Source organism: Oenanthe melanoleuca, chromosome 10 (assembly GCF_029582105.1).
Source record: "Oenanthe melanoleuca isolate GR-GAL-2019-014 chromosome 10, OMel1.0, whole genome shotgun sequence".
Taxonomy (NCBI): Eukaryota; Metazoa; Chordata; class Aves; order Passeriformes; family Muscicapidae; genus Oenanthe; species Oenanthe melanoleuca.
Window position 1 is genome coordinate 18,741,505 of NC_079344.1, and position 26,252 is coordinate 18,767,756.

A 26,252-nucleotide genomic window follows, 5' to 3' on the forward strand; every position below is an offset into this window, starting at 1 on the left:
TGAAAAGACCTTCATGTTCCAAATGTTTAACATTAAAACTCAAGAGCTGCAATTTAAAACAAATACAACAAATAATTGGGAAGTTGGTGTACATCTCTCCCCCCTTGTTTCTCAACTCCAATAAACACAGATATTTATCAAGAGAGAGGCTCATTATGTATCTGCATATTCACACAATAAAATACACTCTATAGTGTAACTATCTGTCAATTTTTTTATAATTTATTGTGATTGATACCTATAAACTAAAACTTACAGAAAATCTAGGAAGGAGAGTTTTTCCTAAGCCATGTATTACTTTCTGCATGTTGTCAGTTTTCCTGCTATTCTCCATCACTTTTATTGGACTTGATGCAAGAAAAAAAAAAAAAAAGCGCAGGACAGAGAAACTGTTTTTTGAAAAACAAAATACTTAATCGGAAAAAAACTACGAGTGGCATTTAAAGCAATGTTAGCATTTCAAAGTCATCTCACCTTTCTGGGTGATTTAGCCTCCTCAAATAAATGTTGGCATACTCTTCTCATGCAAACTGAGTTCCATGCAGCCACAGCCTCTCCAGGAAATTCAGGACCATGTTCTGTGTTTTGTTTGAGGGTTTCAGGCAGAGCAGAAAGGTTTTTCTTGCCTGATTACCCTTTCACTACTTACATGTGTGCATCAGGGGCAGGCTTAATGTGCCCCTAACCTGCAGTCCTTTCTTTGTTGCTCAGCACAGAGATCAGCATTGTCATCTAAATGTCTGACAAAACCAGCTCAAACTGTCCACAAAATTCCTTCAACAACACCAACAGACAGGAACCCACTGCCCCGAGAATCTAATATGAAAAGGCAAAGACCTTCATATCAAACTGGACAAAGTAAGACTTTTATTCCAGTATTAAAGCCACAGGAATGTCAGCTTACATACAGTCTGTCTAACAAGTTAAAGACAGATCATAACTTCATTTCCATTTCTTTCTTTTCTTGTGGGAGTGCTAGCTAGTGTGATGCCACCTGACAGTTTCCAGGCACACAACAAGGATTATGACCCACCTATTCCTGATCACCTATTAATATCAGCTTTAGTAAGAGAAACATTCCTTCAGATGAAATAAAAAGCTCCAGTACATAGCAACCAAGTCAAATTTGTGCTTGGACCCTGAACACCTTGTAGCCTTAAAGAAGAAAAGGTAGAGGAAAACCTTGTGTGCACCTTTGAGTGCACACAATCAAACCATTAAATCAGAGAGCTCCCTTCTTGCCCTCTTGCTCATCTCCAGTCTGGTGTCTCTCTTGTTTTTCCATGCAAGGAAATGCAGACTTCCTGGTGAATGGCCAGAGTAACCAGGACAGTTATACCATCCACCAAGACTGTGGAGAGATGCAGCTTGTAGCAACCACCAGTCTTGTCCAAGCACAGACACGTGCCAGAGCCTTGCAGTTAGAACAGCTCCAGCCTGCCTAGATCAGCTGCTGACCTAGAATATCACACAGAATACATGCAGGTCCATGCAGGCTGGCACCTCCCCTGGCATTCTCTGGGAAATGCATGCAGAAGGTAACACATGGAGTCTGCAATAAAAGGCAGACTTACAGGGAAGGAAATATTTCACTCTCTGCACAGCAGCACTGGGGTACCAGGGAGAGCCTCAGACACGAAGATGGATGCTGGCAGAAACTGCAGGGATCCTTGCCATTTTCTGCCACCTCCCGTGCTGCCCTCCCCACATCCCCCTCTTTGCACATAAGGGAGATGTGGCTGCCAGTTCCTGTATCAGACTGATCTGACCCACCCTTCCTCCTTCTAACTCAGATTGAAGCCAGTCACAATTAACAAGGCCACGTTCATAAAACCAGACATATTCCCCACAGGGCTATGAGGTGGCAGAGGGACAGTATTTTACTTTGCTGCTGGGCTTCTGAAACCCAGCTCTGCTCCTAAATTTCTCAGGATGCCTCTCAAAGGAAGAGGCCACCATTCCCAGATGGCAGCTGAATACAGCCAAAATGCATTGGGATGTCCAAACTTAAGCTCTGAACTTTCTTCAGAGAATGTTCTCTATATCTGGGAGGTGTGGAGGGCACCTGCTTATTTCCATTCAGACTGACAAATCCACAAAAGAAGTGTGAGTGAGGGGAAAGATTTCTGCTGAGGAAAAGAATGACAAGCCTATTTCCATGCTTAAGACTGCAAAGCTGCTCAAATAGTTACAGTGAGAGACCTGTGCCCTTTGGCACAGTGAAGAATTGAGTTTCAGATCATAAAAATCTATAAAAATGCATATTTGAACTAAACTGGTATTGACTCAGCACCAAAATAGCCTGAGGGTTACACCTGCATACTCAAATTAATTTTCAAGTACCTCATTTGTTATGCAGGATATTTTATGTTACAGTTGTACTGTACTTATATAACCTACTCGAAATGTATTTCCCCTTGTTTGGAGTAACAACTTTTTGGAGAAGTCTCATGAAGTCCAATTTGGAAAGAAATTAAAGGAAAGAGCCTTCTCCACATCTTGCTTCCTAAGTACCACCCAGAATACCTGCTGAGCTGAGATCAAGCAGGTTTCTGCTGATTACAGAGCACAGGTTAAAGCACACAGAGTTGTTAGGAAATGGAGGCTTGTAAAAAGCCTTTGAAAGTCTTCAACAGTGAGCTTTCTGACTGGGCAGTGCTCTTGCTGGACCTCTTGGACAGGGGAGCAGGTCTGTGCTCTGTGGGACACCTAGGGAGGGCAGGCACATGTCCAGGGAGGGCAGGCACAAGCCACAGACCCAGGGAGGGCAGGCACCAGCACTCAGCCCATTTCTGTCCTGAGGGATGTTAAATACAGTGCTCTCATTCCTGACTGCATCTTCCTGCAGACACCCAGCAATTGCACCCTTACTCCCCTCCTTCCCACACAAACCAGCAGTCTAGCCCAGCACTTCCCTGCCCTCACTGCTCTCTGCTGCAATTCAGGCTTTTCACTTCCTGTCCTAAACATCACAGAGATCAGTAACAGGCTGTTCCCTTCCTCACTGAAGTCTCTCAGAAGCTCCCCTCAAAGTCTCTTGTTCATGTGAAACACAGTTATTTCAATCAGTACTCCACGGCAGGTTTTCTGAGCCTCTAATCATTCTCACTGCCCTCCTCTGGATTCTCTCCAGCTGACCCAAATCTTTCATGAAGAATTTAGTGCAGCAGTCCACCTACAGCCACTTCAAGCCTGAACCAGGCATAAGAATGACTTCTAAAGTCCTGTAGGACAACAGTGCTTCATAATCTGACATTGGGCTATGTTTGGATAGATGCTATGAACTGATTACGATCTTTTATTGCAATAAACCTGGAACCACCATTCTGTGCAAACAGTAGCAGTATGTATATACTGTATACATTATCAAAGACAACATTCTCACATTAGCAAACTACACAATTCCAATTCCTGGGTGACAAGTACACTATCTGTGCTGGAATCAGCAGCAGCAGATGTTACCTCTCAGTCAGGAGATGCACAGCTCTGTACAAGAATCACACCAACCAACTCTGGTCATCCTGAAGCACCTTTCTCAAGAAGCCTTCACCAGACCATTCTGCTTGTCTGATAGTCAGGTATTTCATCTGTTTTTTTCTGAGATAAAGCTTCCAGACTGTGGTCAAATAGTACTATGAACCACTTTAATTTATAAACAGCCCTAAACCGGCCCAGATTAGTGATATTAGAAAAGGTCTATTCCATCCTGTGAGAATGATTTTACACAGAGTTTGAGGACAACTGGCTGCACGTCTCCTTAAGCTTAAGGTTTCCTGTTTTACAGGCAATGAAATTCCTGTAACCTAAAACTACATGACAAAAATCTGCCCCTTGTACTCACCCCTCTCTTTGGTACTCCTCATCCAAATTTGACAAAAGCTGGGACCCAGCCACAGACAGATCAAGGGCAGCTAAAGGTAGATCTCGATAAGCAAAATTAACAAGCTGCACAGGAGCAATGCTTTTGGTCTCTTCTTCCACTTGCTGGGAAATTATCTCAACTTCTGAAACACCACCTTCAATTGTAGGCCTGAAAACATAATAAATACATATATACACAGAAAAAATATAAATGAGCAAGCAAGTAAAAGGAAGCTAGAGACAAATACTTCATAGAATCCTAAAGAGCCGGCAACTTAGAACACCTCTGCAAGATCGTTGAGGAGGAGTTGTCATTAAAGAGGCAGATCAAATCTTTCCAAACTTTAGTAGATCTCACTGTGATCAACAGAAACCTCACAAAGGAGAACAACATTTCACTCTGCTGAATTTGCTTCAGAAGCACCAAATATAAATGGCTTTGTTATAAACAGAGAAAAAAAATGCATGAGCCTAAAAGGAAAATATTTATGCAAAACAAAAAGAAGGCATGTAACTATGCCAACTAAAGACTCACTGTTTTCTGAGTTAGACTGGTGAGCAATGAACAGCAAGGCTTTTTCACTATTATACAAAAATCAATTGTTAACTACTAGGTGCACTTAGACCTCTCTTCCACTGCAGATTTGAATACTGATTCAAATAGTTATGACAGATGGCAGCTTTGTTACATTCACCTAAAAAGGATCATTCTGTTACATGTTATTTCAAAATAGTTCTGAAAAGGAACAGTGATTCAGAATTATGGCCTTGTGTACAGCTTCTAAATCTGATTAAGTATTCTTACAGCAGCCCCCTACACTAAAGGAAACTCCACAGAGGTAAAACCAGCCTGACAATGTGTATGTCTCCCACATGCAGAACAAGACACTGCTGCTATAGGGATCCTATCTGTTACCAGTACTGCATGCACAGGATGCCTTGCCTGTAGGACACAGCTTGCACATCAAGGGCTGATCTTTGCAGCACCCAGAAAAGTCTGATTCCAAGGATGTGCAAGCACATACTCCTCCAGCTTTCTTCCAGGGGAGCCTGATAACTTTGGAAGAACACTCAGGCTACTTTCACAGGTTTACAGCAGGTGTGAAGGTATTCTTTTTCTTTTTTTTTATAGGGATATAGTTAAAAAGATCTTAGCACCCTTTGTTATTTGACCGCAAAAACTGCATTGCTGATTTTGTTTTAAAGAAGCTTATTAAAATCTTCCAGCAATTTAAGCAACCTGATTAGCAGTTCCTTTATTTTCCCTGAAAATAAGAGACTACTTTAGAAGACCACTTAACTGGTATATCTGGTATAAGGATACCATTTAAGGATGTGGGTGAAGAAACTAAAATTCTATGTTGAAAGTTTCCATTGGTCAGTCTTACCATTAAGGCTAATTCTTTCAGATGGAAGACTTTATTCTTGAATTAAAAGGAGCTAAGTGCTGCCAGAATTACCCAAGAACATAAAATGCTGCTATATGTAGAGCATTCGGCAGGGAAAGGCTGCAGCTGTGTCATACTGTGGCAGAAAAAGGAGGTAAAAGGAAATACTATTTGAAGAACCTAAAAGCTTTTATTTTATTCACGTGTAATTAATAATGGAAAGAAATGAGATTCTTTAATTTCGAACAGAACTGTAATTCTTCTGTAAGCAACCCAAAATCAGAAACCCAGAGGTAAAAGCTAATTTTGGCAAGAATTTTCTTTGATTTCCACCTTTAGTGCCATCCTTTGGACATTTACCTTTACAAGTCCAAGCTGGTTCAATTTTGCATAAAAGAGCATACAGTGATCCAATTTCCAGCATTATAAAAGAAAAAGGAAATGGGTTGGTGCAACCTTCCCTTCCCCATCAATACTGAGTTTCTGCATTCTTAGACAGACTAGATGACAGATAAAGTCTGATTGGACTGAAAAAAACCCAAACAGACTGGTGTTGGCAGACAGCTTTGATGCTAGGAAAAAGAAACATAAACAGATCTGAAAATAACATAACATGCTAGTTTTCAGCCAGTGCTGTTAGTAACACATCACACATGCTTACAGCATCATTCATGTATTTTCTGATAATTCATACTCTTTAGACAAATACAAAACCTTCCTGAAGTCACATCATTCTTCTCCAGGTAGCAGTTGTTCCCTTTCATTTGAAGAAATTTGTATCACAGGGTACTTACTGAGGATTGGTCATGTTGGAGGATGAAACCAAAGCAGCAGTGGTTCCAGGATTTAACTCTTCCAGCTGATCTGCATTACAGTTCTAGCCTTGCAAGATTAGGTCTCTGCAAGAAGCAAAACAAGGTTATCTAAAACACAGCTGAAAGAAATCCAAAGGGCTACACTGACTTCTGCTGTCATGCTGCAAATGTGTCTAATAGTTTAAGTCCCACCCCCCGCCCAAGATTCTTTATCAAAGTGCTTTTATTCCAGGTTCATTGCTCCATATTATATATTATTATCCATATACAGATTATTAGCTGTAAAGTTACAGAGCATTTACTTTTACACACGGACACATACATAATTCCATAAGGACACAGGCCTTCTTTTAAACCACTAAATTGCTGAGAAAATAAGCAAGATCAGAGCAGGAAGAGGATTTTCAGAGAAAGCTAATGGCTTCAGGAGAGTATATTCTATTGGAAGACAATTTTTTACCAATTCTATACTTTATAGACATAAGCATTAATGTTGCCAATGGAGTTTGGGGGTTTAGTTCTCCATTTTGCAGTTTGAACTGTTCCTGACTCCCTCTGCTATCTTAGGAAGTCTCTTCCAAAAATCATGTTGTCAAACGTTCTAGATGGGCTGTCATCAGGATAGTATTTTGATCAACAAAACCCACTTGCACATTTGGAAAAGGCAAAACCTCCACTTGTCCTGTACCTGGAGCAATGCATGGCCACCAGAGCAAAGGAAGACAAGTGTGAGAATGAAACCTACTGATACATAGTAGGCTTTGGAAGCAGGAAAAATGAGGAATACCACACAACAAACAAAAGCTCTTAAAAATCATGAGAGATCTTGTGAAGCTATTGTGAAGATTAGACACTACAAGAGTTTTAAAAGTAACATAAAAACAGACTCTTATTTTGATTAAACATAGGAAATAAACATCAGCAAATTAGAATTACTTAAAATAAATGCAATGATCACAAAAAAATGCTCTTACACTAAACTTTACCCTAGAGTCACTTAGAGGCTGAATTGTTAGTCAGGTATTTACAGTGGAGACATACAAATGCAGCTACATTAAGATCCTTAACAATCACTTCATATGAAAAAATAAAATTGAACTTACATCTTTTGTAGAGCCATTTCCAAGGCTTTATTTCACGTTCTGTAATTTTACAAAAACGCAAAATGTGGCTAATGCATTATCACATTTTTCAGATTATGTGCCTGGGCATGCAAGACAAAAAGTTCTACACTGTGATCAACCTCCTCAGGTAGATAAGTCACCCAAAAGCAATTTAATTTCATATGAAGAGGATAACTTCAAAACAAAAGACTTCACCTACTTTAGAAAGACACACACTCTCCATTTATTTACAATCTTGTAACACTTCTAAAGACAGAGTAAGAAGCAAATGTTTTTCCGATAAAGCTCTGCTAATACAGCAGAAACTTGATTTAACATCCATTCAAGTATCAATGCAAATCTATTCCCTGGACTTTGTATGTCTTGAATTATTTTATTTACTATGTTCCTAAGGCAGCAAAATACTAAAATATTTTTGTAAAATTAAGAATATTTCAATCATATAGAGCTTTCAGATAGCAATTGTTGCACCTACCAGCACAACAAAACTAAAATATAAGACTCAGACTTGTTTTGCAATGCTAGCTCCCTAAAATCTCATTTTCACTTGACATTTTTACAACACGAAACAACCCCAAACAATTTTCAATGAACCATTTTTCCCAAATCAGTTGTGCTAAGCACTCGGTATGAGAAAATGGCCAAGGCATGAGGTACGGTGCACCTGTCCTGTGAGACTGAGAATCCTGCTCTAACTGCTCTTGCAGACCTGGAGAATAAAAAGTACATGGGTATACAGCTGATTTAGGAGATGGAAACTGGCCTTAGAGGACAGACAACAAACGTACACATGGAAGCTTCTTAACTTAGTAAAACCTCACCATTTATTGGGAGACAGCACAGGACTGGTAACCCCAATTCTACTCCCAAAGGCGACTCAGAAAACAAAGCAGTGACAAAAACTGTACATCTAGACTTTAAGAAATCTTATTTTTTTAGATTAATCCTAAGATTCTAGGGAATGTGCCAGGGCCCAAATATGAAATATTTGTCCCTCCAGAAAAGGCTCTTGCTTTCCCAGAGCTGGAAGCAGATTTGCAATCACACAGAAGTGTGTTTTCCAGCTCGCCCCTGCTGGAGCTGGCAGCTCTACAGGTGAAGTTTGCTCAGCCGGGCCGAAGGAGCCGCTGGCAGCTCCTGTGCAGAGAGCAGAGTCCAGCTGGCACGGCAGGGATCGCACCATGCCACAAGGAGCTCACCGGGCCGGGACGAGCAGCGCCGGGACACCCGGAGCCAGAGGCGGGGACTCGGCTCTCCCAAGGACTCACTGCAACCCTCCTGCAACAAAAAGGGGCAAAACGTGAGTAACCGCGGGTAAAAATGACTGTGAGAGCTGGTCTAACAACTGAACAGACAGGCAGAGTCAGGGAATGCAATCAGAGGGCAGAAAAAATGTAATAGGCTGTGTATATGTATCTATCTCCTAAATGCATTACCGTGATTCTTGCTTCTTTCCAGGCTTTATACAAGCAACAGAATATCTTAACACATAGCGGTATTCTGGCAAAAACGTATTGTTTTACTATCCACCCTACCTCATCTATCTGTTTTTACTTCCTTTAAAAATCTCATATTTTATAGCAACATAAACCACTTGCAACTTCCACATGAAATTTCTGCGCAACTGAGTGGTGTTTAAAGGCAGCAGGGATCAGCAGGGCAATCTTATTATTTTAAACTTATCCTGTGCTAGGATTCCTATACGGTTTTCCTGTAGGCAAAGTGGAATGATGTTACTCTTCTCCCTGCTAACAAAGAGAGGCAGAGGGCAACTTTCGGGTATTCCATCCATCATCTGAGTGAAAATTTTTCCATATAGCCCTTTTCCCCACCTAAAACACCCAATGTTCAGTAGACAAAAATGCCTCATCTCCCATAGTCTCATCTGATGGAATTATTAACAGGTCTAGGGGTTTTGGGTTTTTCCCCACTTTATAGAACTGAGAGTAGGCAGCACACAGCACTTGCTGAGCTGCCACGTGAGCATGGGCAATGCCCAATCCCTGAGAGTTCAGCAATTCTGTCTGTTCCGTGGTGTTTTCCAGGTGAGATTGTTTTATGTAGCAGAAGCAGTTTCCAAAGTTTAACAGAAACAGTTTAGAAGGGAGATAGGACAGAAAGGAAAGAATTGTCCCACTAGCTCCCAGTGCAAGCTTCCAAGCAGTGTAACAACCAGAAACATTCACTGCACTAAATGACTGACATTTCTATGTACCAAGAAGACAGTGCAATCTGATGGGAAGCATCTAACCTTGCAGCTGGTAGCCCAGCTTAAAACATGTGGGATCACAGCTCAAATCTTAGCCAGGCTGATCAGCTCTGTACCCCTGTCTGGCATTGATGGAAGCTGCACCCCAACCACCGAGCTCTTTCTTAGGCAAGATCTTCCAAATGCTTACAAGTGCTGTCCTTGTGTTCGATGCCCTTCAGCTTTGCTGTTCTCTGCACTCTCACCAGCCATGCCAGGGCTCCCCAAGGCTGCTGCAGGTGCACCGGGGTTGTGTGCTGTTCCCTGTCCTGTGCAGGGGCACTGTGGTTTTGTGCTGTTCCCTGCCCTGTGCAGGTGCCCTAGGATTGAGGGTGTTTCCCCTGTCCAATGCAAGTGCCCTTGGGTTGAGGGTGTTTCCCTTGTCCAATGCAGGTGCCCTAGGGTTGAGTGTGCTGTTCCCTGTCCTGTGCAGGGGCACTGAGGTTGTGTGTTTTCCCTGTCCTGTGCAGGGGCACTGGGGTTGAGTGTGCTGTTCCCTGTCCTGTGCAGGGACACTGGGGCTGTGTGTTTTCTCTGTCCTATGCAGGTGCCTTAGGGTTGAGGGTATTTCCCCCAACCCATGCAGGTGCCCTAGGGTTGAGTGTGCTGTTCCCTGTCCTGTGCAGGGGCACTGGCAGCACCTGCTCTCAGCTCTGGGCTGTGCTGGCGCTGTGTCATGCACCGCACTGGAGCAAAGGTTCCTGCTGCTGGCCTTGCCCAGCACACAGCCTGCCCCGGGGAATTTGTTAATGGTTACAGCAACCTTCTATTGTCAGTCACCACACCTTGGCTGCAGCTCCCTAACAGCAGATAAAATCCAGCTGAAACAACAAAAAGCACAGAACAGAGCTTGGAAAAAAATACGTATGCTAAAGCATAGCACATAGTGTACATACTCTAAACTAAAACAAAAAACAAAACTCCAATATCAAACTTAAAAAAAAATATATATACTCCACTGGCACATGAAAAGCACAGCTTTTAGCATTGATTTAAGTAGTCTTAGAAAATGTGTCACAATGCAGTGGGCCCAATTGGGGGTGGGGAGTAGGAAGATGATTTAATTTAAGCCTTTTGCACCCAAGTCCCCACTAACTTGTACCCTATTAAGCTGAGCTGAAGCCAAGACAACATGATTCAGAGCTGTTTGCTCCACTTGCTCATGTTCTGAGGCGTATTATCGTGAATCTATAAGCTCCTGTACAAAATGAAGATGCTAACTTAAGTATCCAAGTTTGTGTCCTTACAAAGCAGCTACAAAACCAAATTCTGACATGTTCTTCTAATAAGTCCCCAATAGCACTTAAGACACTTGGACAGGCTCTGAGTTTGCACTCAAAGGAAATGCCACAGGCTCCACTCAAGGAGACACTGCTGTGGCTGCAACGTGGGATTTTGTGTTCTCAGCTCTGGCTTCTTCCTCAGCCCACATCTCATCCATTAAAAAAAAGAAAAAAAAAAGCAGGATGGTTTCCCTGATACAGGTCATAGTACAGCTCCAAAAATAACTGTGTCAGCAAAAGTGAGAGTGCAGGGCAAGGCGCTGTGCACAGCCAAAGAAACCAAGCACACAGAGCAGAAAGGCATGGTCAGAAATACTCAGGGGCGAGGTGCAGAGCCCTGGCCATTGGCAATGTTCAGCTGGAGCAAACACTGGCATGAAATCACTGGAGAGATGGGGAATGGCTGCACAGGAGGGGCTGCTGTGGGGGCTTTTCTCCTTCTGTGCCACACTGGAGCTTTTTACTCTGAATCTAGTCCACATCAAGAAACTGAATTTTGCTTCCTTTGTGCAAACCATTTACGTTCTTACTTCAGTCTATAAATGGAAAGCCTTATACACTTTAAAGTGTAAATGCAAATGATGGCTGCTCATGTGCCACCTGGGCAGCCCTAAGGAGGTCAGGGAGCTATTCAGAAAAACAGGGAGAAAAGGAATAATCTGAAATAAGAGTAATAAGAGTAGGGGAAACACCTAAACATACATTACCCTAGAAGCTTTCAAAGCCAAGCTGCAGGAGTGATTTATACATTCAGCTCTTGGGAATTAGCCAAGCCAAATTTTTTGGTGATGAACAGCATGGATATTATCCTGAGAATCACCACCAACCTGATGTGATCACTCATTGCTACTACTGCAAGTTGCATTTCTTCAAGAACTGAAATTCCCAGGCCCCCTGGGATCATAACTGTCATTGTCCTGAGAATTTTCATTAGCTCCAATCATCCACATTTAGAGAATTTTATTGGCTATGTATGCCAAAAGTGTTCCTTTCAGGAATCCAGCAACTTGTACTTCTGAAGGAGAAAAACTGACAAATTTGCAGGCATGGTTGTATAAGACAAGAATTTTATAAAGTATTAGATTAGTCACAAAATTATGAATGCAGATATGCCACACAGAAAACAAAAAGCAAATTAACTTCCTTGATCTTTAAGATCCCTATGCAATGTCCAAAAGAAAAGAGGCACAAGAGAAGGAGCTTTTTATTTCAAGGGAGAAGGCACATTGGATTTTGCATCTTTTTCATGGAGGGACTGACAGCAAAGTTTTAAAATACACCACATAAAAAAAAAAAAAAAGAAAAAACTCCTCCATCACAGGAAAGGTATTTAGATGGTGGAGGGAGGGGAAGGCATTCAATTAGGAAATGCCAGATTTGCACTTGCTCATGCAGTCATAATTCTATCCCCTTGTGGAATCATCCTGTATGCTGAAATTAAGCAGAACGCTGTTCAAGGAAAAAAAAACAGCGTGTAACTAAAGGCCCTCATTATTCCTAAGTGTAACTAAAACTTTCTAGAGAGAAGTCTAGATGGGCCAGAAAAGAGAAGAATTATCTTGTGCACAGTTACAATAATCTCTTCACAAACGTGATCACTGGTTGAATCCTGAACATTTCAGTATTACAAATCTGGACTACAGAACAACTAACAGTGCCAGGAACCAAGCCTTCAGAGCAGGACTAATCCAAGCCAGGCTCTGAGGAGAGCCCAGCCTATCCCAAGGAGCTGGCAGGTGTGCAGCACACAGCACTCTCAGACCAAAGAAACAGGAGGAGCTGCTCTGCTTGGGAAGGTTATGAAGAGACTCCACTCACACTCCTTCCTTATGCTCTCTCTTCACAGGGAAGCTGGGGAGGAGGGCAGGGCTTGTAGCAGGTCCTGTGACCTGCAAATACTCCAGCATCAGTAGGCTTTTAGCACAAGAGCTGCCCACAGCTCCTCTGGGCTCTCATTCAGTTCCTGCTACATGGTGCACACTGGCACTGCTGCAATTCATGCTTCTCACACACTCCCAAGGTTTTCCAGAAAAGGCACAGGTCTGCCCGGTGCTGCAGCAATACACAGTGTTGCTAATTCAGAAGATGTCACAGGGCAAAGAAAAGGTGTTCTCTGCACTGAGGGCCTCCTGCTTGAGGAAGTTTAATACTATGGCAAATACTGGGAGCAATATGGATCTCAAAGATGTGCAAACCTGTCCATCTGCAAAGGCTATCCAAATAGCAAGTTTGCTCTTAGCTCCTCAATAAACAACAGGCATTCATTCAGCCAGAAGATTATTCATTTGATCTCTTTCTCTGGAGTAATTCCAAGCATGCCATTTCCCTTCCCATTTTACAAACCACTCTCATTTAGCTGTAATAAATTGGTGATCCCCACAGTTATACATAGCTCCTGCATGTGGTAGGAAAAAGCCCCACACCACAGGGCTGTTAAGTCCAGAGAACAAACAACAGAACAATCACATAGCTAAAAGGTCCCTTTACAGATTTGTCTGGTCTACAAGCAGGCTGTTCTGTTCCCAGCAGGACTGGGCACAGGGCTGGCAGCTCACAGCACTTCCCTGCACCCCTGAGCACCTCCTGCTCTGCTCACAGCTGCTGCTGCTGGGGCACATTGTCTGGAACGGGACAGAGCAGCTCCTGGGCCACACAGGGCTCCTAGGGAGAGGCTCTGGCCAGCAGGACAGGCAGGATGCTGCTCCTGGGGTCACTGCTGGAAGCTCAGCATTGGTCTGCTTTTGGAATGTGTCCCTGCACATGCTGACAGCAAAGAGCCTGGCATCAACAGCTCCACTGGACTGAAAATATCTGACTTTTTCTGGTCTGGGAAGCTAAATTACTCTGGGCTCTGTCAGCATATAGTCAGATGAGCATTTGGACAAATTTCATAACACAGGCACTCCCCCCACAAACCATGATTTTTCACATCACTGTTTCTCAAAACAAACAATCAAACCCCCTCAAACAAAGAAACACATGCACACCCCTCCTCAAATCTCCACCAGATTATATATTAAAATATTAATTTTGAAACCCAAAGTTGGGTTCACATTTCCTTGGATAAAAACAATTGCATTTCTAAATTTAAACATTTGGGAATGACACTAACCTAGTCAAGTTGTATTAAACCAAATCATTACTACTGAAAGCAAATCAAGTGCTAATTTAGTTTCAAAGAAGTTTGGTTTGCTTTTGTCTGTCAAACTCCTGGATGTTTTTAGCTCCTGGAAGTGCAGTGAAAAGCCAAACCAGAAACCTGCAGCCACATCCTTTTGTTTTCAAGCCAAGCAAGATCAGTTCAGCTGCTCTTTAGAATAGTGAAAAAAACATCAGTACCCTTTTGAACATGCTAGAATTAACGTTTTTAGGTCTCTTTAGATACCCATCAGGTCATCTCTGATTAGATTTGGGTTTATCACACACAAACCTTAATTTTGTAGCCTATTAATGGCTTTTGAGGTAAGAATAGAAGTCAATTTGAACCCAACAGCAAATTTTATTTGGAAATTTCACCCAGGCTTTTAACAGAGCAGAGTAGCACAAATCCTGGAGACACCCTAAGTACGAGGCATGTTTCAATCCAGGGGAGTGACACTGGCAATCTGTCCTAGTGTCACATGGAAGTATCAGTGTCTGTCAGAAAAACAGGGAAAACTCACTTCATTTTCATTTTTATCCACCATATATGCTTGCCCATCTTACTTGGAGCTTAACTCTCACTTGAGTTTCTGATCATACACTTAGATTAATGTAACTTTGATACTATTTCAGCCATTAGCCTTCAAACTTAACACTCTTCCTCAAGCTATTAATTTTAATTTTCTTCAGATCCTGGGCCTAATGGATTCTGGAATGAAAGACCTTTAGAAATTTTAGAAGTATCCTCTAGTTTTCTGAAGAATGTAATGTCAACCAAAATACGAAAGATTCACAACACTATAATAAGAATGGGAGAAAGTACAGACATCTCCTAAGAAATTGTTATCATCTCTTGAAGCTGAGGATTTCAGTGCATCTTGCCAATTATGACTCTGTAAGGCCCATGAATATTATGTTTCTAGCTAGGAAGGAGAGTGAGAATTTCTTTAAGACTAATTTTGTCTCTCACACAGTTACCAGTACAGAATCAAAACAAACCTAACTGGACTGGTACTAAATTCAATTATTAGACAAATCAAAAAAAGCATCTGGAACCAAAGATGTCATTCTAAGAACCAAGTAAATCACAAATATATTTTTGAGAAATACCTATGTTTTGTCATTCCTGGAAAGTATTATGGGCAGCCTTCCAGACAAAATGCAATAAATTCATATGAATTTATGGCTTTACTGTGTATCTTAAAAACAAGTGTATAACAATTAGCCCATTGATGTGAAATCTATTGCTCTTCTCTTGGACTGTGTTATGATATGCAATTCAGCTTTTGGAAACAAACAGCCCAGCTGTTCTGAATGCAAATTTACAAATAGTTGCAGCATTTAATCCTGGTGGTGTACATGGGACAAACTCCACTCTGCAAAAACACACTAAAATTCCTGAATTCACATCTGTCTTGTGCTTCAGAGGCAAGTTCTCATAGAGACACGGGGACACAAAGTAAAAATGTCTAATTTATCTTTTTCCCCCTCTCGAGAATACCTAACATCACCATTCCTGCCCAGTCCTCATCTCTTATAAACTCTGCAAGAACAGAGAGGACTGATATTCTTGTCACATGAGGAAATGCAGCATCACAAGCTACTGAATAAATTTCAAAGAAGATGCAGGAACACCCACCCATGAACTCCCTTTGATTTAGAGGGGAGAACTGTCAGCTTGTGCTCTTCCACTGATAACATTAGCATCAAGATAAACTCAACTTCCCAACTGCTAAAGGCTCACAAAGTTCACTCTTCACTAGAAAATTAACCTTATTATGACTCAAAACTGTGAGCCTAGAACCAGCACCTAGAACCTGTGGCACAATAATTTGGTGCTACTGCTAACAAACTAAGAAATCCATGTTTGAAGCAATGAGGATAGGGACCAGATATTAAATTTACCTCAGTATTCCCTCAGGCTCCTGCAGTGCACTTTGAACCACAGCCCTAAAGACAGCCCCAGAAGAAAACGAGCAAGGCAGAGGCACTGAGCAGTAAGAGCAGTAATACCTTGGCAGATAAAATATGGACCATGGTTCAAACAGAAGTCTTCATGCTCTGATGCTGTTTCAGCTGTTTGGACTTGGCTGCCTGAATGCCACTTCAGGTGCCTTCACAGGACTAGACCATGGCTTCCTGGATACCAGTTTTTACTTCATGGAGGAGAAAAAGAATGAGGAGAGAGAAAAAACCCAACCAAATCAAATCAAACCAAATCACTTCTCCGCCTCAGAAAAGTTTTGGTAATAAATTTCAAGAAACAGTAGTGATAAGAAAATCAAGAGAATTCTGCCCAGTACTTATCAAATCACAGGAAAATGGGAAGAAATAAATAGCATATACAAACCTCTCATGTATTTCAATTAAAAGTCATGCATGTTAATTCCTAGGCTGCTCTTTCAATATACAGCCATGGTAGTTCATTTGCAGTTAGGGAGATGACAGAGAAAAGTTTTTCTCATTTAAAATGCCTGCCACTAACTTCAAATCAGACCTCAGTGGCTTTTGCCAGTGTATTAAATAATTATAAACAAATATCTATTAAAGAAGATATAAAAATTTTCTACATGACAGTGCCTGCTGGAGAAATGGAAGCTTATGCAACAAACTCTGCTACCCTAGAGCTCAGCACAGGGAATATGTAAAACACATGTTTTAAAAAGCTTTGTTTAGTAACTGCTTTCTTCAAAACAGAAGATCATAAAGAAAACAGGAAACCCCCAACCACACTGCCCCACAGAAAAACTCTTTGTCCTCCATCCTTCAGTATTCTGTGGCCACCCAGGCAGAAAAGCTTTGGCCACCGTGTCACCCAGCGTGGCAGTCATCCTGCCACCCTCCTCAGCTCTATTTCAGCACTATCTTATTTAGTACTTCAAGTCCCATGACCCACATCCAATAAAGAGGTTCTGTCTAATACACTGAGCAGATAAAAGGATGATTTTCAAGCAAAGGTTATGCAAGAGATCCATACTGCAATGCAAGCCCCAGAACAGTAAACAAATGTCAAGATACAAATAAAACACGTTTTTGCTCTTCAACCTATAGCATGTACCAGTCACCTGCTTGTAACAGAACCGTTTGTTACAGCTACAAACACAGGCTTTTGTTAAGATTTATCAATTCATCCTTATTAAAAATAAAAAAAAAAAAACAAACAAATCAAACTACCAGTCTAGTCATTAAACACTTTTAGGAGATAGGAAGCTCAGAAAAACATGTTCAAAGCAGACAGATGAGAGCAAAGAAGCTACATCTGTATTAGCTTCTGGATTAAAATCCTGAAGGGCTGGCAAAACAGCTCTGAAAATTTTCAGAAATATTTTGCATATCACCATTGCAGTAACCCCTCCAACCCAGCCATTATCTGCTAAACAATCAAACTCAGCCAAAGACTCCCCGGCACCTTCAATAGAATTTTAAAAAGTTACTGAATACATACTCCCTAACTAAACACAAAGCCCAAGACCACATAAGCAACAGATGATAAAATCTGAATTAGTATTCAAGTTTCTGACTTTCAGTTTAGCATTCTGTTGGAAAAAATCCCGCCACTTTCCAATAGAAAGAAAAGCCTCCAGTACTGTAAGTGTAGGTCATTGAGGTTTTTTTTCAGATACGTATGAAAATATTCCAAAAATGAAATTCTTTTTGAAATCTTTTGAAATCAAAAATATAAAATCAAAATCAATACAAATTTTCCAATAAACCAAGAATATCTGCAAGGAATTAAGATGATACTGACATCAGGTGAGAGATTTACTGCACTTATCACTGCAAAAACAAGCACTAGAAATGAGACAATCTGCTGCAAAGACCAATATGGGATTTAAAGGGGCAGTATCTTGTGAGCCTTCATTTCTCATCTTCATAGCTTCAAACCACTGGTCCTTCGTAAAATATTCTCTTGTATAATTCTTCTCACTCCCAACATGCTCTTTTAAAACCCAGTGTTGACAATTGGCAGGTTATGAACTGTAGAGCTCACAACACTCAAAACATGGGGGGCAGAAAGCCTTCAGATGGTGCCGAGCATCTGCTCTCAGTGAGAGCTGACACAGGAGCCCACTGCAAACTCCACTGCAGCCAGCACGGGAAAGACACCAAAAGGACAAGGAGAATCCTGTGATTTTAAGGTCCTAGAAATGAACAGAAATGAACACAGAAAGCTGGCCCATACTTTAGCTATTCACATGCTACTTAGAGACACATTAGGTGATTTAGAAGGTGGTTTTTAAAGTGATATAACCCCTGCTCCGAAGTACTTACTTCAATTTGAGACATTGTTTGCAGTACTAAGATCACATAGTTTTGAACAAACAGATTAAATACCTTATCAACATAGGTTAGTTTAATACACCTACCACAGTGATGCTGAACAGAGAAACTGCAGGACAGACAGCATGAGAAACAGGGAATGCTTCAGCATAGGAAAATTTCTGTCTTGAATCAAAGATGAACAAGGTTTTGACAAGATACTCCATTAACAAGTAATTCAAGAGCTGGTAATATTGGAAACACTCTTCTACTGAGCACCAAACAGCGAGGTGTCCAAAGCAAGTGTGATGAGCTTCTGAGAATAGTGCCACTCAGAAGTAGTGTGAGGCAGCATCCAAAGGCTAAAAATACAGGCAGGTCAAACCACAGTTCACCCTGAACCAAGAGCAGAATTCTTTGGGAATGTGATAGGACCAAGGCAACCAGTGAGATTGGATAAGTTCAGGCAGCCCCACACTTAACACACATTTCACCACTGCCCTGTCCAGTGCTGCAGCTGCAGGGCAGAACTATTTCCTCCTGCTTTTAACAAGAAATAGCCCCTTTTCAAATGTCCCAGGGAACAGCTGCACTCTAGTGTGCTATGTAACTGCAGCATGCATCACATTTCATTCACATAAGGAGTCAACCCATTCATTTTCCATTAAATTAATATGCTGCCCTTTGTTCTGGTACAAAATATACGGCAAGCCATAAAAACTAAACATTTTTCCCATCTCTGCTTTCAGAGGCCATGGCTAAGTGAAAGAAAAGATTGCTTTGCTGTGTCCAGGCCAATGGATTTCCTCTCTGCATTAGCATTCAGTATGAGCACAGCTTGTGCTGGGCTTTGGGACTAGTTGCCAGGCTGCCCAGTTCAAAGCCAACTCAGGTACAGCTGTAAAACTGTGCTCTGCAATGCAGCACCAAATTAACTATTTAACTTAAACCCAGATCCATTTTCCCTACTCAGTGAAAAACAGCAGCTGACGAAGTATGGATCTGGCATTCTCTCACATGCAATAAGATTTGCTGCAAGTATCTAAAAATACCCTTCCTGGCTGGCAGCCCAAGGAACCAATCAATGAAAGTTCAAGAGGTGCATTTCACAGTCCAGATGTTCTCAAACTCTGCTCCATCGACAACTTACAGAGACGGCTGGTCACATTATGCTGACTTTTCTCCCCTCTGCTGTGCCAGTTTGTGTCCAGAAGACGAAAAGCACATTTGAAATTCTTAAAATACTTCTCCTTAAACATCTCCTCTTGCTACTATTAGTATAAAGATATCACAGCAAATCAATGGGATAAGAGGCTATCCCAGAGACAACTTGGTAGAGAGAACAAATCAAACTCGAAGTTCTGCAGCAGGATGAATTTAATGAGAGCCCAGAAGGCAGAAAAATTACAGGATCCACATGTACACACATACATTACAGATAATGACAAAAAGTCCACCTGGCTGAAATGCTTTTTCTAAACCCACCTACTCATTTCATCAGCAGACCCAGTGCTGAAATTTGTGAAAACTGGGGAAGGAAAAGAGAGCTTACCTGCTTATTTAAGGAAAAAACTTAGTAGGATTTTCCAGGCAAATAAATTGTAATCATGAACATTGTTCAGTCTAATAAAAAAAACATGCCTCAATGATTTCCTCCAACACTTCAACTGTATAATATATAACTTATAACAATCAGTTATAAATTATTATAAAAATTTAAAACTATATCTCAAAGATAAAAACTAGTTTAAACACGCACTTATCCAAGCACCAAAACAAACACAAAAGTATCAAAACTGACAAAAATCCAAGCTTGAAAATACTGCCACACTCCTTGCACAGGGGATACACAAACTCGAGCTATGGACATACAAATGCTGTCATCTATCCTTTCATTTGGATGTTAAATTAGCAATTAGCAACTCAAACACCTTTGACAGCACACACCATGACAGGCAAGAAGGGAAGCAGCTCAGTGGGCATGTGGGTCCAGCAGCTGCTGCTGCTACATACAGATCTGTGCTTGCTCGAGTCACAAGAGTGCTTATAGTTCAGTCCTTAGAGGGAAAAATGAAGGGAATATTTAGCTTGACACGAGGAAAATCGTTAGAAATTACATATCATGCAGCTTCATTGCCCTTAGCAGAGAATTGAAAAACAGGTCATGTATGGCATCTTTTATACATCATTTTTTTATTTTGATCTTGCCTTGCAAGTCCTTTGTTTCTTCTCTTCTTGCAAAGGCACACAAATCTGTGAGCATACCCAGAGCAGCCTCTGAGGCTCTTTTGCTGCATTTTCCAGGGAGCAGCCCTAATTTTGCCAAGTCAGAAGAATCACCAATCCATCACTTTTGCTACATGTTATAGAGCAGAGGACTAAAGCAAAATTCTAATATCCAGTGCTTTTCCATGAAAAAAGTGCTCTGCAACTTAAGTCTGTTCCATCTTTCCTTCCCTGAATAGAACTTTTGCCCTTGGTTTTACGTCTCTGCTTCAGTCACATGGCTGCTTGATGACAACAGAACACACATTACATTCTGTGCTTTTTTCCATCCTAAATAATCCAAACTAACTCCCTGCTTTTATTAAAGCAATTCTATGCACTACAATTTTTGAACACAAAAAATTCCAACTCTTGCCCACTCTGTCCTTTAATTTTCAAGTAACCATTTTTAACGTAAGCCACGGCACTCTATCCAGGTACTCAATTTCTGGTGTGAACAAGAATTTGTTTTCACCTGGGGGTTCATGTGTCTGCAGCACAGGTCAACAGCTTCATGCACTACACAAACTTTTCAGCATATATCCTACCAGCAGATTCCTTTACACACAGGCTTCTAAATCAGCACAACTCAAAACTATTCTGTGGCTAAATATGGGGCTTGGGTGAGAAGGGGAGAAGTGATTTCCTTAGTTCATCATCAGTCTTGTTGTCTGAGGGGTTACTGAGATCATGGATGCTGCTGCCTTGGTCTCTATTTTTCACAGGTCTTTTGGCAGATATATAGAGCAAGACAGATTCCTGTATGTATGATAAATGCTACAATCACTGCTATCTCCTTAGGGAAGGCAGAGTGCTGATCACAGCTCAAATGGGCATTTAGCTCATACAGAAAATACAACTCCTCCGCTGCAAGGCAGGCTGATCTTCTGCAGGCTAAATAGTCACAGACAGGGAACATGTGTTTTGGTTAGCTGACTATGCTGCACCTGATACAAAAAAACATTACTTTAGTGGGTTTGATCACTTTTGTTGTCCTTTAAGGCAATAATTTTATCACCTTACTGCTTTTCTTTTAAATTCTATCTTGGGAAAAAGAAAGTAAGATAAAACCCAGAGAAAGAAGGTCTGTTCATCATCACTTGCTCCCCAGCCTGCACAAAACTGAGTACTGTAGCACTGGGGACTCTACCAGGCTCACAGTCACCCTCAAGCATCAGCTTACAGAAATGAGTGCCCAAGGAACCTGCACACTTACTTGAGCTCATATTCTGACATATTTGTAAAAATTATCTGCTATTGACACTGCAGTCAATAATTTCATATTCCACCTTGGGATCTCTAAGGATTAAAAAGCCTAAGTAAATATTCATAACGCAGAAATACTTTCTCTCCTCTAGATAAGCAAAATAAGGTGTGGTGTGTGACACACAAAGACATGGCATTTCTCTCATAAATCCTATTTGCCTGTCATACTCTTGTTCTCCCTCACTATTTATTTTCTTCCCTTTTTGCCCACCAGCAGTTCAGAAAGCTTCCAAACTGTTTTATTCTTCAGGGCATTTTCTGTTTGGTTTTTAATACAGTCTATGTTTAAACAGTCTATATGATCCCAAGCACTGCTGCAAACACCCATACAAAGTTAAATTCAATAAACAAACAAACAAACAAAAAAAAATCTCTTCAACACCTTCAGAACTGCAGTTATGATACAGTCAGTGAGACATGCACAGCAGAACAGGCAGTCGACCATCCTAAAAGCTTTTCCTGAACTCTGTTCTATTTAGTTCTTACATCAGCTGGACAACAGATGATTTAAAATACAAGTATTCTATGTCATATACTTCAAACCTAGGCTCTGAATGCAAACAGTGCCATTATCTGCTTAACAAAGCCCAATTATTCACTGAATAATCAAGCTACTGTGCAAGTTCTGAATGCCTGTAATATGTTATTTGATAATATGGTGTCTTCTGACCTAGACAGTGCTGCCTACAGTATATAATTAAAGGTTTCAGATATATTTTGCTCCTCTTCTGCCAAATGTTGTTCATGCAGTATGCTTTATATACTCAGTGAAACTAAGAAAAACAGTCTTTTTCAGACTCAAGTGCTTTGCTAAACCATTTAAACATAACTAAAAGCCCCAAGGTCAGATGTCCATCTAGGGAAGGAAAATATGACCGATATCAGTTTTTCTTCCAATATCGAATCCTCCATTTTTATACCTCAATATTTCAAACAATGGCCTTCCCTTTTTTCTACCTTCATTCCAGGAAAGGACACTTGGCATCACCTTATGATAGCATTATAACCAAGATAAGTATTTAATTTCATTAGACATAGCCAGGAGAGAAAGCTCCTGCCCCACACAGCCATCAACAAAAAGGGAGTATGTTTAAAAGTGATTTTTAAAGCTTGTGAAATACACAGGCACTAGGGCATAAAGTCCTCCCTCTCTTGACAAAATAAACTGTGCAAACCTGTATTTGCCAGTCAATTTGTCCCATGTACCTTAATCCTAATTTGGAGGCATGAAGCAGAAGAAAGCTTTCTGACTTGCCGTGTTCAGTCAGTCCATGAAATCTCTCCACCAAGGCAGTGAAAGCACCAGTGAAGTGATCTTAGATGGGGCTGTGGAACCCTTCTCATACAGATACACTTCTTCATTTAACCCAGCAAACATCAGCCACATCCCAGCTGCTGCCAGTCACACAGGAACTCTGCATTTCCAAAGCTTCAAACAAATAACCAATTACTCTTTGTTTGCTAGTTCACTGTACCCAGCGCTTTTCAGCCTTGGCAGGCTACGAGTTACTCGGACTGCAGTCCCTGCCCCCAAAAACGGGAAATCATCTCATACTGAAAGAACTTCTCCAAAAGCAACAAGCCTACCTATGCTTCAGAATGAAGGGTGCACTCAGATTGGGTAAAATATCCAACTGCTAATAGGAAAAACACTAAGATTTTGCCATCACTCCCAAATTTCAGAAAAGCTGACAAGAGAGCTGCTGATGAGCATTTTTAATCAAAAGTGAATGTAATTCAAAAATAAACCACTTACAAGTGGGCAGTCCATAGTTCAAGATTCAAAGAGCTGTAACAGTCCCTGAGCTCCTGAGGGAATCCTTTGACTGGCACTCCAGGCCTTCCCAGCATTTCAAAGAATACTTTCATTTACACATCAAAACTCCTGCCTTCTGGCAGGATATGAAACCTGGGTACCAGCCTAAAAGCAGCACTTCAAGACAACTGTTATAGTCTTTTCCTTAGCTAGAACCTGGCTTTTTACCTGCACAGCAGTTACTTCTTTTTCTACAGCAGAGTAATAGGTGCAGGAAGAAGGCCAGTATGACTACAGTAAAAACCTTTAACTAAATATCATCTTTTTCAAATGCCAGTCTCAGGAATCACTATGGTGACTATCCTGACTTCTAAAACCAGAGAGAAACTGCTGTACCAGTTACCTCTATCTCATGAGAAGCAAACTACTAAAGGAATTCTCCCTCATTTTCACATTAAAAGCAATAGCAGGAAGACAAGTTTGGTGAAAATGTCCACAAATCTCACTCAGTATGTCATATCTAGATTCACCACAGATTTATCCACAACAAACTCCGAAATAAAGTATTTTTCAGAAAACTTCAATCCAAGTCATATGACATCATGCATTAAAAAACCTCAAACACTACTCGGGAAGTATTCTCGTACTGAGACGTTCTGAGCTAAAGAACTGGGGCTAAAAGAAAAGCTTTGAATTTTTCTGTGCCACTCCTCTTTTTTTTCTTCTTCTTTTGAATGGGAAAACAATTCCAGAGAGCACAAGTCACTGCACAGAGCAGTGCAAGGTGCAGCTGAGCAGGCATTTGGCAGAGCCAGCAGAGCCCTCAGTGCTGCTGCAGCCCGTGCCCGGCTGTACATCACCACAGCTCTCACCAGACTCTATGAAATACTATGAAATACAGACCAGAAGCCATGAAATATTTCCTCCTCCCCACATCTACTCAGAATTCCCACTGCCAGCCTAGTTTCACTGCTGTGTACTAAGAGTTTAAAAACACTTGGAAGACATACCAGTGCAGAGAATACCTGTTCAAAAACAATTCCTTCTGAGTAAATCTCAAACTCAGGATTTTCTTTTAAAAACTTAAACTGAACTTTTGTCATTGCATGTTGCAGTACAGAACAAAAGTTTTTCAGAAAGCTATCTATAGTCCTTTAAATAGGTACTTGCAGGAAAAAAGGCAAAAAATCTCAATACTTACGATGTTTAAAAACTTGACCGCACTTCTGTTCAAAACAAAATGAAAACTTTAAAGAATGCAGTAAACAAACTCTAGCCACTCTCCTCCACAAAGACAAAACTTTTTCCCAGTCCACAAGCACTTTCGTATCACATATCACAGTGGAATCACTGCAACAGTACTTCATAATAAGTATGCATGTAGCAATCAAAAGTGAGGATCCCTGATCTAAACAGCAAGGATGATTGTTCTAGATAAATAACTTTCTTCTAAATTATTTTCTGCTTGTATAGCCACATGCTCCAATTTAAAAAAAATGTAGACTTTTCCATGTGGCTGTATGAGAAACAGACTCTTAACTTATACAACAGAAAATGTTCAAAAGTTAACCCTCCTAAGTGTAAAATAAATTGAATTTAAAAACTACTTTAGCAGGTACTCTTGTCTGCAGATAAGGTATCAGAATATTACAGCATAAACATCACCTAATTGTTTTTTTCAGTGGTACTCCTTTAGACAACTAGAGGAAAACCAGGTTATTACTATTTCGATGCTTGCAATGTGAAATGTGATAACAAAATGTACACGTGCTCATGGTGCCAAAGACAGTAAGATTTCTCTTTGCCAGTGCTGATCCTTGATAGGCAAGTAAATAAGAAATATTGGGCATACCTAAAATGCACAGGACCTGAATTAACATCTGCTATGCATTTCAAGAGACAATGTGACAAGCTTGTGCTAGGATGCAAAACTGCACAAGGAATTTTTCATGACATACATACAGTATTATCTCTATAACTAAGGGGTTCCTAAGCATCTCTCACCATTAACTATATTCTCTTAAAAATTATTTAGACTGCAAATCCTCTGGGACAGGACTTGTCTTTTATCCGTACTTGAAGACTCTACTGTTCACAATGAGGATCCCAGCCTTATTTCCTTTAAATACTAGCATAGCACGAGTTGGGCTTTTTTTTTAATGTAGAAGATTGAAAATATTCAGAAAGAGCCCTTTGTGTTCATTCTGTGCTTAATTCACATTTACAGCTCAGTATAAACACTTCAGCTGTCATTCTAGTAACAGTTTTACCTACCTAAGAAATTCAAGATGGGGCCAAATCTGCCTGCATAATGATTTCACAGTAAGTGGCAACCAGATGGACAGCACACTGCCATATGCTCCCCTTTGCTCAGAGGTGGAAAAGTGAGCAAATGCGAACCACAAAAAAAGAACAAAGTAGGGAGAATAATCTCTCTGCAGTGTGCCTGTTCATTCATGTACACATCCTTTCCTACCAGGAGCATGCAGCCACTCCCCTGCTCCCCGCACCCCAGGATGTAAATTGAGGGGAGCAGGGGTGAGGGCAGCTCAGGAGAGCTGCTGCCCCCAGCACAGTCCTTGCAGGAGGGAGGAGCAGAGTGCTCCAGTCAGCAGTGGCGTTTCTGAGAGCAGCCAGGACACCAGCACAGGGCAGGGAAGAGAAGCTGCCCTGGGAAAGGGACTGGATTTCCCCCCACGGCAGCCTCTCTGTGAGCTGCACTCTTATGGAAGCACCAAGAGCTCTGAGGCTCAGGAATTGTGCCCACTCTGCAGCCTCCTCTCGATTCTTTCTGCCCAGAGACAACATATGTCAAACTTCTAAGTAAACTTTGGTGCTGCCCATG

The 26,252-nt window shown here is 41.1% G+C and overlaps 2 protein-coding genes across 2 annotated transcripts in view; one reads left to right on the top strand and one right to left on the bottom strand.

Moving 5' to 3' along the window:
• The window catches only part of TMEM266 (transmembrane protein 266), a 76,831-nt gene that overhangs the window by 45,069 nt on the left and 5,510 nt on the right, over positions 1 to 26,252 (bottom strand). Inside the window, 3 exon segments of the mRNA XM_056499646.1 lie at positions 3,842 to 4,030; positions 6,044 to 6,148; positions 8,388 to 8,466. Coding sequence (XP_056355621.1) covers positions 3,842 to 4,030; positions 6,044 to 6,057 — 203 coding nt within the window. The 5' untranslated portion in view covers positions 6,058 to 6,148; positions 8,388 to 8,466.
• The window catches only part of NRG4 (neuregulin 4), a 44,752-nt gene continuing 26,898 nt past the window's right edge, over positions 8,399 to 26,252 (top strand). The window contains exon 1 of the mRNA XM_056499652.1: positions 8,399 to 8,488. The gene's annotated coding sequence lies outside the window, so the exon portion shown is untranslated. The remainder of the gene's footprint in view (positions 8,489 to 26,252) is intronic.